Genomic DNA, 11,909 nt, shown 5'->3' on the forward strand with positions numbered 1-11,909 from the left:
GGAACACCCTTCCAGACATCAATGATAAGATGAAGAATTTCATGAACAAGCTTATCACCCCCATGTAAGAGGACTTCCACAGGAATACCATCAAGCCCTGGAGCCCTCCCAACGTTCACTTCCTTGATTGCATCTCTAATGTCATTCTCAGATGGGAACTCAGACATTTCATTCATTGATGACGTCCTCATCAACATTAGAGGGGTTGACAAAGAGATCAGAATAATGCTCAGTCCAACGAAGGAGAATCTTGTTAGGATCCTTTATAAGGGCAATTCCATCACTTGAGAGTAGGGGAGATGTAGATAGTGTTTAAGCAAATGATACATGCATTTGCAGTCATTACGATCAAAAGCCATCTGGATTTGGTTGGCGAGTTTAGCCCACCACTGATTCTTCATTTGGTGGAGTCGCTTTTGGAGAAGATCTTTGTTTGCTTTAAGTGACTGTTGGAGGGACTCTCAACCTTCATGAGAGGCAGACAACATTTTATGATACAACTTATTTTTAGCACTTAAGAGTTGAGTAATTTCAGAATCATTATCATCAAACCAATCCTGATGTTTAGATTTGCGGAAGCCAAAAACATCTACCCTTATTTCATAGAGTGTATTTTTAAAATGCGCCTATCACCCATCAAAATCAGTAGAATTAACTACAGATCGAAGCTTTTCACGTACACTTGGATCATCCAGCTTGGACACATCAACCCGCCTGGGAATCTTAACACCACCCGACCTACACTTCCTCCTTATACAGACTTTCAAATTCCCGCGTACCAAAAAGTGATCTGTGCTGCATTCAGCTCCACGCATAATGCACACACTACAGATGTCCTGCAGATCTGCCTTCCTGAAAATAATCTAATCAATCAAGTGAACTTGTTTTGAATTAGGATGGGTCGAAGTAAACCTATGGACCTCCTTGTGGCTGAAGAAAGTGTTACGGATAGCAAGGTCAACCTGAGTGCATAGATGGAGAAGATGCAGACCATTACTGTTGACCTTATCTACACCAAACCGGCCGAGTGAGTCCCAGGTGTGATGATCCTTGCCAACCCTTGCATTTAAATCACCCATGAGTAAGATCTTCTCAGATAAAGGAATAGAGGAAATGGTACGACTGAGATCTCAGTAAAACGCCGTGATAGTGTCTTCATCATGACCCATGGTAGGGACATACACAGATAAAATCGTCATATACCTACTGTGTGCAAGAGGGAAGCGCATCATCATAATTCTGTCACTTACACAGATTGGCTGTTCAATCCTCTTCACCAAATCAGAACGCACTGCAAAGCCAATTCCACCTTCTCGCCTCAGCCCCGATGATTTTCCTTTCCAAAAAAAGGTGTATCCTGAGCCCACTTCTACCAATTGATCCTCATCACTCAGTCGTGTTTCAGACAATGTCACAATGTCTATGCTGTACCTAGCGAGCTCTCTTGCAACAATAGCTGTCCTACGCTCAGGTCTTTCACTATCCAGGACATCTAGTAAAGTTCTCACATTCCACGTAGCAACAGTTAGGTTATTCTTCTCCTGATGAAATTTTGATTTTCCTTGTTTATTATTTTTTTATCTTGTTTCTCCTGCAAATATAGAGCAGCCGCCGACCGCAGGAAGCCGACCAGCTAATAAAAGGGTAGACAATTTATAGATCACCTTTTCTAGACCCTTCCCAAATTCATAGGTGAGCAGTGTATCCCTAGTAAAGGCTGCTCAGCCGCCAGATCATCCACCGAAGTTGCTTCCACCCTGTAAGTGATTTAGTCGACGATGTTAGATAAATCACTGGCCGCCTATGTGCAGATTTGCAGCTATGCACTTCCAGCCCGCTAAGCCTGTGCACGTCGCCACTCAGGTATAGGGCTTTTTTTTTTTCTTTGAAAGATATCTGCACATAACGATCGCGATACAACATGCTTGTGCTACACATATTGTACCCTCTCGCACCCTACCACTGGTTGCACAGTGACAAACTGAAATAGTGAGATGACTGAGCAGTGGCATAGTGTGCATGTTTTATTATCACATAGTTTTAACCTCTCCGGCAGCTGGACATATACACGCACATACACATAAGCAAGCAAATATGCATATGTATATATATATCCCTAGTTCTCACAATATAGTAACCCTCCAGAACTTGAGAGAAAGACTAACAGGTACTACACCTTGCCCAAGAGTGACCTGGAACTATGCAAGGCAGAGGCGTTCATCTCCCTGAGGTAGTAGGTATACCCGGATACATACATGAATAAATACATAGATTTAAACAGACAGGTGAGATTTATATTATAGAAGATACTTAGCGGGACCTGTGGAAATTCCACAAGGAACTTATTCATATGTAATATATAGGGCTATGACAAAAGAATATTCGTTTTGACTCTCGAATATATATCCGACACAGTTAGACACAGTTAATCAACCGAGAACCACATCACTCTACATAAAAGCATATAAGATATCAATGGATATATAGCTGAAAGTCAAAATAAGGAAAAGAATATGCTGTTGTCCTAACCCTAGTAATATATTGATGTTGGCATTCTGTAGATGTTCAGCGTTAATGGAGACGCTCTGATATTATTGTAGCTGTTCTGTTAAAACTGCAAAAGTATTTATCTAAGCTAGTAGTGATGCCCGGCGTAGCCCAGTCGTAAAGTACGCTTAAATATGATATTTTAATTCCTGCGAATATTGTATATATTATGATAATATTCTATCGACTTTAATATATTATAAATTTGCGATTTCAAAAATAAAGAAATATATCCATATTACTTGGCTGTATCAGCTTGAATCGAAACCGAAACCAAAACATATATATATATATATATATATATATATATATATATATATATATATATATATATATATATATAGTCTTATTTATAGTATTCCGAATTTTACTGGGTTTATATAATTGAAAATTCGGTAATCGTTCATACAACAATAAGTTTTAAGTTAAAATGAGATGACTTAAACTGTAAGCTACAAAATTATCATATTTCATAATTGAGCCTTCATATATTGTTTTAACAAAATCAAGACATCAAAGAATAGATTGATCACAACAAATAGTGTATTTCATCGTTAGTTACAATTGTTTCAAGACTATTCGGACAAATTCAAACATTATGTAGTTTTTTATTCAATAAGTCTGACGAAAGGCTGTTCTTTGTGAAAATTTTCAAACGACATAAGGTGTGAATTTATTCGAATAGTCTTGAAACAATTGTAACTAACGATTAAATACATTATTTGTTGCTATCAATCTATTCCGTGATGGCTTGATTTTGTTAAAACAATATATATATATATATATATATATATATATATATATATATATATATATATATATATATATATATATATGCTGTATCTATCTCTCACTGTCTCTCTCTCTCTCTCTCTCTCTCTCTATATATATATATATATATATATATATATATATATATATATATATATACTGTATTTATCTCTCACTGTATTCTTTCTCTTGCATACAATAAAATTTCTATTTTGAAATTTAACCTTTTCAAATCACAAATTTTAAATTCCTAAATTATGATATATATATATATATATATATATATATATATGTTTTTATTTTTTTTTTTGTTAATGATACTTTTTTTTAATGAATTCAATTATGATATATATATATATGCATATATATATATATATACACACACACACACACACACACACACACACACACACATATATATATATATATATATATATATATATATATATATATATATATATATATATATATATATAGTTGTGGCGAACTAGTAGAGTTAGTGAAAGTATAGGGAGTGCATAGGAGTTGACGAGAGTTCATCTCTTGAATACATTAGCGAGCCGCTTTCTGTCGATTCTTATTAATTAATATAAAATATTCAGACCATACATATAACTCATTACAACACCTATTCCGGGATTTCAGCTACGCACTCGGAACGTGGCTTTCATCTATCTATTTTTTTGTTTAGCGAACTAATGTACTACCTCTGATGCAAGTGTTTTTATTTTCGGATGTCTGTCCCATCAATCAGTAGAGTATTATATTATATAATGAGGAGTAGAGTATTATATTATATAATGAGGAGTCTTTGTTCAGACAAATATTATTCTTCCGGTCACATATCATCTCAGGTAGTCCAGAGACGTATATTCAACACCGGTAAACCGAGTTCTAATCCAGACAAATCTATTATGTTAACTTTTCTATTAATACCATTGAGTCATGTATGAACCCCGACTCACTAGCTATAGGTAAAATAGAAAACTGTATATAATTAATCGATTACAATTTATCATTGTCATTATTTAGTGCGATTAGCCAAGGTGTAGCACATTTTATCCTCTCTCTGATATTCCGGAGGTTTACCATACAAGAAACAGATGAAGTTACTCGTTCATGAGTCAATGTATTAGGGAAATAGGACTCTTCTGAAAAAAAAAATAAATAAATTGGATAGAGGTGGCCTGTTGGCCCTGTATGCTAATCTCCTAGTAATGGTGTCACAAACAAATCACCTGTTTCTAAATTGTGACGCGCCAGCACGGAGTAGTAAGGTTCAGGAAACTGTCATAATGATTACCATGTCAGTGCGCGATCTGGTTTAAATAAGATAGTAAAAGCAGTAAGCTGAAAGGATTGATATGCCTCCATACATGCAAATAAATCAACGTTAATAACATATCATCATGGATAATTGTTCGATACTCTATTGTGAACGTCTGTTAATTTTATCCAAACACCACATGCAATTGCATGGATTCTAATCTCCGTAGTTGAAAGCAAACAGAAAAACGTTGATCATAATACTCGCATGCACGTCTCAGTTTCTTTCCGTTTTGGTTTTTTTTTAATTTCATTTTCAAAGGAATTTAACGGGCAACGCCGGGTACATGTACTAGTATAGTAAATAAATGGACATTTTTACACGAGGAACGAAATAATGATTACACCGTCTCATGATTGTTCCTTAGCAGTTGATTGTGTTTTTAAATAATTTTACGTTTAAATCGTGTTTTTCATCTTTTAATTTTGTTTCTTTTAATTTTCATAAATTTTATTTCTTAATGAATTGAACACACAAAACAAAAGTTGTTTCAATTTACTAAAGAAATCCAGTTTTTTTATGAGTCTAACTTGTGGTGTTAACCTAAGGCCATAAAAATATTTTTTAATCCTGGGAATAAGTGATAATCAAAGGGAGCTAGGTCATGAGAATATGCAGGATGGGGTAAGATTTCCCAACCAAATTCTTCTAAAAGATCTTCGGTTAGTATTGCTTTGTGAGGACGAGCATTATCATGATGGAAGATGACTCTTGTTCTGTTGATTAAAGAAGGTCGTTTTTAGGTCAACATAGGTGCGAATATCGCAGAAAAATCACTTGATCTCATTACGATATACATAGATGGTCAAATATTCCATTAAAATTCTCATTTACATCACAAACACTGAGTTAGTAAAGAAGTTGAGAAGATAATTCTCCTCTCCTCAATTGAATATTTAAATATGATATAATCTACCTTTCTTGTGGTATATTAGTCTTATTGGATTCCAGGACAAGAATACATCTAGTCTGGTGGAGTATCCAGTTTCGCCTTGTTACTTGAGGTGATATAACTTGAAGAATATACACTATTCCTTGTAAAAGCCAGTTTAGGTTAGCCATGCCGAGATCTTATTTGGGCCTTGAATACTATGTGATTTTTAATATTTAGTCAGGATTTACCTGTAGTGAAAAGTATTCTCATGCCATGCTGTCCTGACAAACCCCTGTACAGAGATCTTAGGATAGAATATAGTGGGCATTCAAGTTCTCTCTTGTGTGAAACACCAACTGATACCTTAACTCAAACTATCTCAAATAATTCCCCGCCATCTCTCTCCATCTCTCTCTCCTTCTCTCTCTCTCTCTCTCTCTCTCTCTCTCTCTCTCTCTTCCTCTCTCTCTCTCATATTGCGTTAATTTGCTTTGAGATAAGTTTCCATTAAATCTCATATTTTTAAGGAAATTGATGTTTTATTCATTGTTCATTTCTACATCCAAATTAGCAAAGTGCAACAAGCCATGCAAAAGATGTGTCCGTCTGAATCTTTTTCCGATGCGATTTTAAATCTAGATATGGTAACTATCGTTGCTACTTCCTCTGATAGGCTATTTCACAGCATAGAAACACTTTGAAGTATTGAATGTAGGTGTTTGTTAAAATTAACTTTCAAATCATTGTAGAAATTACAAAAAATAATATTAAGATTTTGTCGTCTCATATTCTAAAAATGAGGTCCATTTTGGCCGAGACACTGTTGGAATTGCAGACATTACAAAACAAGAATCGTGCTTTAGTGAGTTTCATGACATTATTAGATCTTTTCTTTCTGGTCGAAGATTGCGAGCATTGGCCTTCATAAACAATTGGGTGCTAAGTAGAACGTCCCCCGGTACGAAAGAGGAAATGCGGTATTATGTAGAAGATACTAGCTAAGAGAAACTTTTGTTTAGTTCTGGAGTGACAAGGATGACCAACGACCCCCCTCCCCCTTTTGAGTTGGCCTTGTGCCTAAGTTTTTTGTTCAGTTTGAACTTATATTGTAATTTTAGCCTGAATAAAGGATTTAATATCTCAAAGTGTAGTACCTGTTCCAATGCTACTCTTAAGGTAATTTGTCTCAGTCAATGGAGAGGAAACCCTCTATACTAAGACAATTATTATTTTATGTCCCAACCAGAGGGCCCCTTTTGCCTTCTTTTCGGGGAGCTAGTTTAACCTCACATTAAAAACGACCTTGTGTGACATTTTGCTTTCGTGGGGAAGCAAATAAATACTAAGATCAAAGTGTAGTATCTGTTCTTCAGATGCTACACTTCAATTTCTTGTTCTCTGTCAGTGGAGAAAAAATCCTTCACGACTGAGACAATTTTTATTTTTGTTCCTTTTCTCCATGTTAAAAAAAACGACCCTGGTGTCTAACTCTGTCCCGTGGGGAGGCATTGTAAATAGGAACTCTGGATGGTGCCTCTTCATTCTCTTTTCCTATCAATGTTCATGTTCCTCGGAATTCTATTCTAAACCCAACTCTGCTTCTTCTCTATATCAATGATCTTGCAAAGAATATTATTCAAGAGATTAACATTTACCCTGACGATACCATCCTCTATTCCGGTGTTGCTTCTCGTCCATCTCCCTCAGATCAGTTGAAAATATGCAGCTAATCTAGAAGCTGGATTTGGTTCGATTGTAGACTGCAGTCTACAATCGAACCAAATCCAGCTTCTAGTACGAAATAGCTTGTTTCGTTTAACCCTGTTAAGACTCAGCTCACGTCTTTAAATCCTAAGCGTGTTCATTCAATTCCTGAGATTCTTATGAATGCCTCTGCTCTTGAGGTGAAATCGATTCCAAAACTTCTTTCTTTCTCATCAAATCTTTCTTGGAGTTCATATACTGAATCCATTGCTCTTTCTGTTTCTCGTAAAGTCGTCTCTCCCTATCTCTGTAAACACTTTCTCACACCTGAGACTATTTCCTATCTCCATACATCTATAATCAGACTATCTATTGAATATTGTCGCTGTATCTGGGCTGGTCAATCTCTGGCCTATTTGAAGGTTCTTTGATAAGGTGCAGAAACGTGTCTGAAATTTAATTAGTTCCACCTGCAACCTCTCTCTCTCTCTCTCTCTCTCTCACACACACACACACACACAGACGTGATGTTGCTAGTCTCAGTTTTTTGTTATAAATACTGTTATGACATATTTTCTTTAGAATTTTCTGATCTATTCTCTGATTTTTTGCTCCAGTTCATTTTACTCATTGATCAAGTTGTCTCCATCAATTCACAGTTTCTATATCGCATTGTATTTTACAAGAACCGCAGGCTTGTGGAACTCATCCTACTGACTGTTTTCCTCCTACCTATAACCTTGGTCTTTACAAGACTAAGGTTAATAGGAATCCCTCGTCTTTTCGATAATAATCTTTCGTTCTTGTTAGCTCCTTATATCAAGTGGATTCACGTCTTGTCTGAAGCGATTACCATGTAAACACTGTTTTTGGTTTTGTGCAAAGTTACATTTAATGTCTGTCTTTAATTCGGAAAATGCTTTGCTGCTAACTAAACTAGGATTTGAATTAAATAACAAAGCAATACAGTTTTCTATTATTGAATAATTGTACCATTTCGCAATTGTTCAAAATATCTATACACCTTTTTGAAACATCCTATAAATGCAGCTTTAATCAAAATCAGGAATATAAAACACGTGACCCGGAAACATTTATTCTGCGGCCCGCAGGAAACCATTTTTTTTTTTAAAGTTGACATATAATTGCCAAATACTGAAACCTTCTTTTACTGCCTCATTCTATCTAACCTTCCTCTCTCTATCGCTCTCTCTCTCTCTTTCATTCTCTTTCGCCCACTGTGTGTCTCTCTCTCTTTCGCTCTCTCTCTCTCTCTCTCTCTCTCTCTCTCTTTCTCTCTCTGTACTTCTCTTTGTCCTGGTATATTAACGTAGTGGTAGAGGTCTGTATAACATTTATGGAGGGTGTATAATATAGGGGTGACTGTAAATCGTGTATATACTTATGAGATCCTATTATTGTCTATTATTCTGATTGTATGTGAGTGTATATACGTGTGGCAGAACCTCGGGTTATATTTTCGGCAACTTTTTATTCCAGAGTGTTTTCCCCCTTTTAGAAAGTTACAACGCTGATCCTAGATTGTTACATTTGATAAGTGTTGGACCCCTCCTCGCTTCCCCGGGTGCTTCGAGCCAATCGACCCGTCAGCTCCTCAACTTGCTGTCTGTCTCCTTTAAACTCTGAACACTAATGTACATGTATCTCAAAGATACCATCTCCCTTTCTAAATGACGTCATTAATATAAGTAACTAACTATGTTTTTACATGTCGTTATTTCTAAGTTGTCCACTAAATTGTTATGAGAACATTTTAAAATTACATTCTTAACTTAATGCAAATAAATATTCTAAATATTTTGATTATTCTAAAACATATTTTGTACGGTACAATCACGCCGGTTTTCGCCAGATCACCGAAGTTAAGCAACGTTGAACCTGACCAGTACTAGATGGGTGACCATTTGGGAAAGCTGGGTGCTGTATGAACCCCCACCCCGTAAAAAGAACTCCTCGCTATAAAAACATCTATAAAGTTGTGGATAGTCTATGTCCCTCCAGGGGTTCAAGGCTATGGATAGATAGAAAACATATTTTAGCTTACAAATTTCTTTAGCTAAAATAATTATAATAATCGTCGACTAACACCTCTTCGGCGTTGCCCGGTCAAAATCGAACATATATATTGGAACTTTTTATTGTGTATATGTTAAAACATTTGCTCATATTACTGATATTTTTTCCAGGTGGTGATACGTTATTTTGAACCAACTATGTTGACTTGCTTGCTTGTGCCGTGGTTCCGGGAAGTTGGCTTTACAATTGTCTACGGTGTCCTCATACTTAAAATGTACAGGTAAGAATTTATCGAGATCTTAATTCTTCTCTTCCTACACACACACACACAACTCTCTCTCTCTCTCTCTCTCTCTCTCTCTCTCTCTCTCTCTCTCTCTCTCTCTATTTCTCTCTATCTTTCATTTTTATGGAAATTTCCTCTTCCAGCAACCCCAGTCTCTCCCTCCATCTCTCTCTCTCTCTCTCTCTCTCTCTCTCTCTCTCTCTCTCTCTCTCTCTCTCTTATCTTTGTATGGAAAGTGATTCAAACAATTCATGATTCCACTTGATGTAAGGAGCTAAAAATATCATACTATATTCAGAAATTAGTCAACAATAAGTGTGAGATATATATTTTCTGACCCAGAAAGCAGCAATTTTTCCTCCTTTGACAGAAACATCGCTTACAGAATGTGAAGACTAGAAGACAAAAGGGAGTCGAGAGTAAACCCCAGATTCACTTTTCTACTCTCCATAATCCTAAACTATATATATATATATATATATATATATATATATATATATATATATATAAGGTTGTTGCAGAAGTGTCCGCCGTTTTTTAAGACAATCCAAGAATTTTAACAAAAAAAGTAAGCTCCAAGATTTTGTGTGAATCCCATCGAATGAAGGTGGCTTGAAATTGTCGCAAAATCACACTTCATCTTTGCACCCAATTCTCTATATGTCTGATGGCCATCTTTCTTCAAAAGAACTCTGAGTTGATCTTCATCTATCTTGATTGGTCTTCCGGAAAGATGAGCGTCACTACTGAGGTCAAAATTGCCGTGTTTGAATCTGGGAAACAAATCTCGAACAGTTCTCTCAGCTATAGCGTTTTCTCCACATACGGCACAAATATCCTTGGTCACTTCACTCGCTTTTTGACCTCGATTAAAGAAGGTATCGAAAATGTTATTTTTTTTATCAATCCATTTGACGGTTCTGAAAAAAACGAAAAAAAAAATCATATGAGCAAAAAACGATGACAATTATCTTGTTGAACCGAATACGTGCTTTCTAATGATATGTAACACTTTGCCAAATATCAAAACATGTTTTAAAACAATTTTTTTTTTTGTATGAAACGGCAGGAACTTATGCAACAACCTCATATATAATTGGTTGGTTTCCTGTTTGAAAGCATTGGTAAATAGGAAATCAAATACAACACGTACATAAAGTACGTTTTGAAGCCAAAAAATGATAAACAATTTAAAGATAATGTTCATCAGTATATTTCGGCGAAGAACACTCGCCCTTGTCAAGATTCCTTTTTTATATATATATTTTTGTTCTTTTTACACCTCATGATGATAATTTTAGGCGGGATACGTCCATTTAGTCTTTGTTAATATATATATATATATATATATATATATATATATATATATATATATATATATATATATATATATATATATATATATAGCGTGTCAGGAGGTGATGAAAAAAATCCAATAAAGTGCTCGATCGTGGATGTGAGAGCTGAAGATACAATATTTATTATGACACTATATATACATATTTCAAGGTCGTACCATTGGTTTCGTTACGTCGAATCAACTATAAGAGGTTGGAAAAAAATAGCGTCTATATTTATTACGACATTCTATATACATATTTGAAGGTTGTACCACTGGTTTCATTTGTGCTGACTCTTTCCAACCTCTTTCCAACCTCTTATGGTTGATTCAGCGAAATGAAACCACTGGTACGACCTTGAAATATGTATATATAATGTCGTAATAAATATTATATATATATATATATATATATATATATATATATATATATATATACACACATATATATATACATATATATATATATATATATATATATATATATATATACTAGCAATAAGACCCGACGTTGCCGGGGATTAACGTATTCTCCACACTTTCAATATTTATATTGTCATAGAAATCGGTGAAGTCGCCCATTCATCAATCAAATCGATTAATTTCCTGCTCTACTCCGGAACAAGCTCACATACTACTTCCCAATACATTGTAGTCAACGTTGCACCTACTTTTAATTTTATGAAATTATCTTTATACATTGACTGTAATTAAAGTTTAAAATACAAAAGTCAAGTATCATGGTTCGATTGTCCTCTAAACAGAAATATTCATTTCGTACGCGCCCCTATCTTATCAAAGAACATACTGTTGATTTTATACTTTGGGCGCTTCTGCTTGTGCTGTGATCAAATTTCTCAGATGCATTTATAATGATAGACTGTATAAAATGTTAACTTTGGTCAAAATCGGACTGTTCCTTCTTTAATAAGATTTATTGATTCTCGATTTTCGATACTTATCGGATGTATTTTAATACAAAACCTATATAAGAACACTACCAGTAACATAAAGTAAATTTGTG

The 11,909-nt window shown here is 35.1% G+C and overlaps 1 protein-coding gene across 1 annotated transcript in view; it reads left to right on the forward strand.

Moving 5' to 3' along the window:
• LOC145248145 (metabotropic glycine receptor-like) overlaps positions 1–11,909 on the forward strand; it is a 472,150-nt gene that overhangs the window by 402,210 nt on the left and 58,031 nt on the right. Inside the window, exon 5 of the mRNA XM_080109967.1 lies at positions 9,431–9,540. Within this exon, the coding sequence (XP_079966093.1) occupies positions 9,431–9,540 (110 nt within the window). The remainder of the gene's footprint in view (positions 1–9,430; positions 9,541–11,909) is intronic.

This window comes from Euprymna scolopes, chromosome 26, assembly GCF_053919585.1.
Source record: "Euprymna scolopes isolate OS-2025 chromosome 26, ASM5391958v1, whole genome shotgun sequence".
NCBI lineage: Eukaryota > Metazoa > Mollusca > Cephalopoda > Sepiida > Sepiolidae > Euprymna > Euprymna scolopes.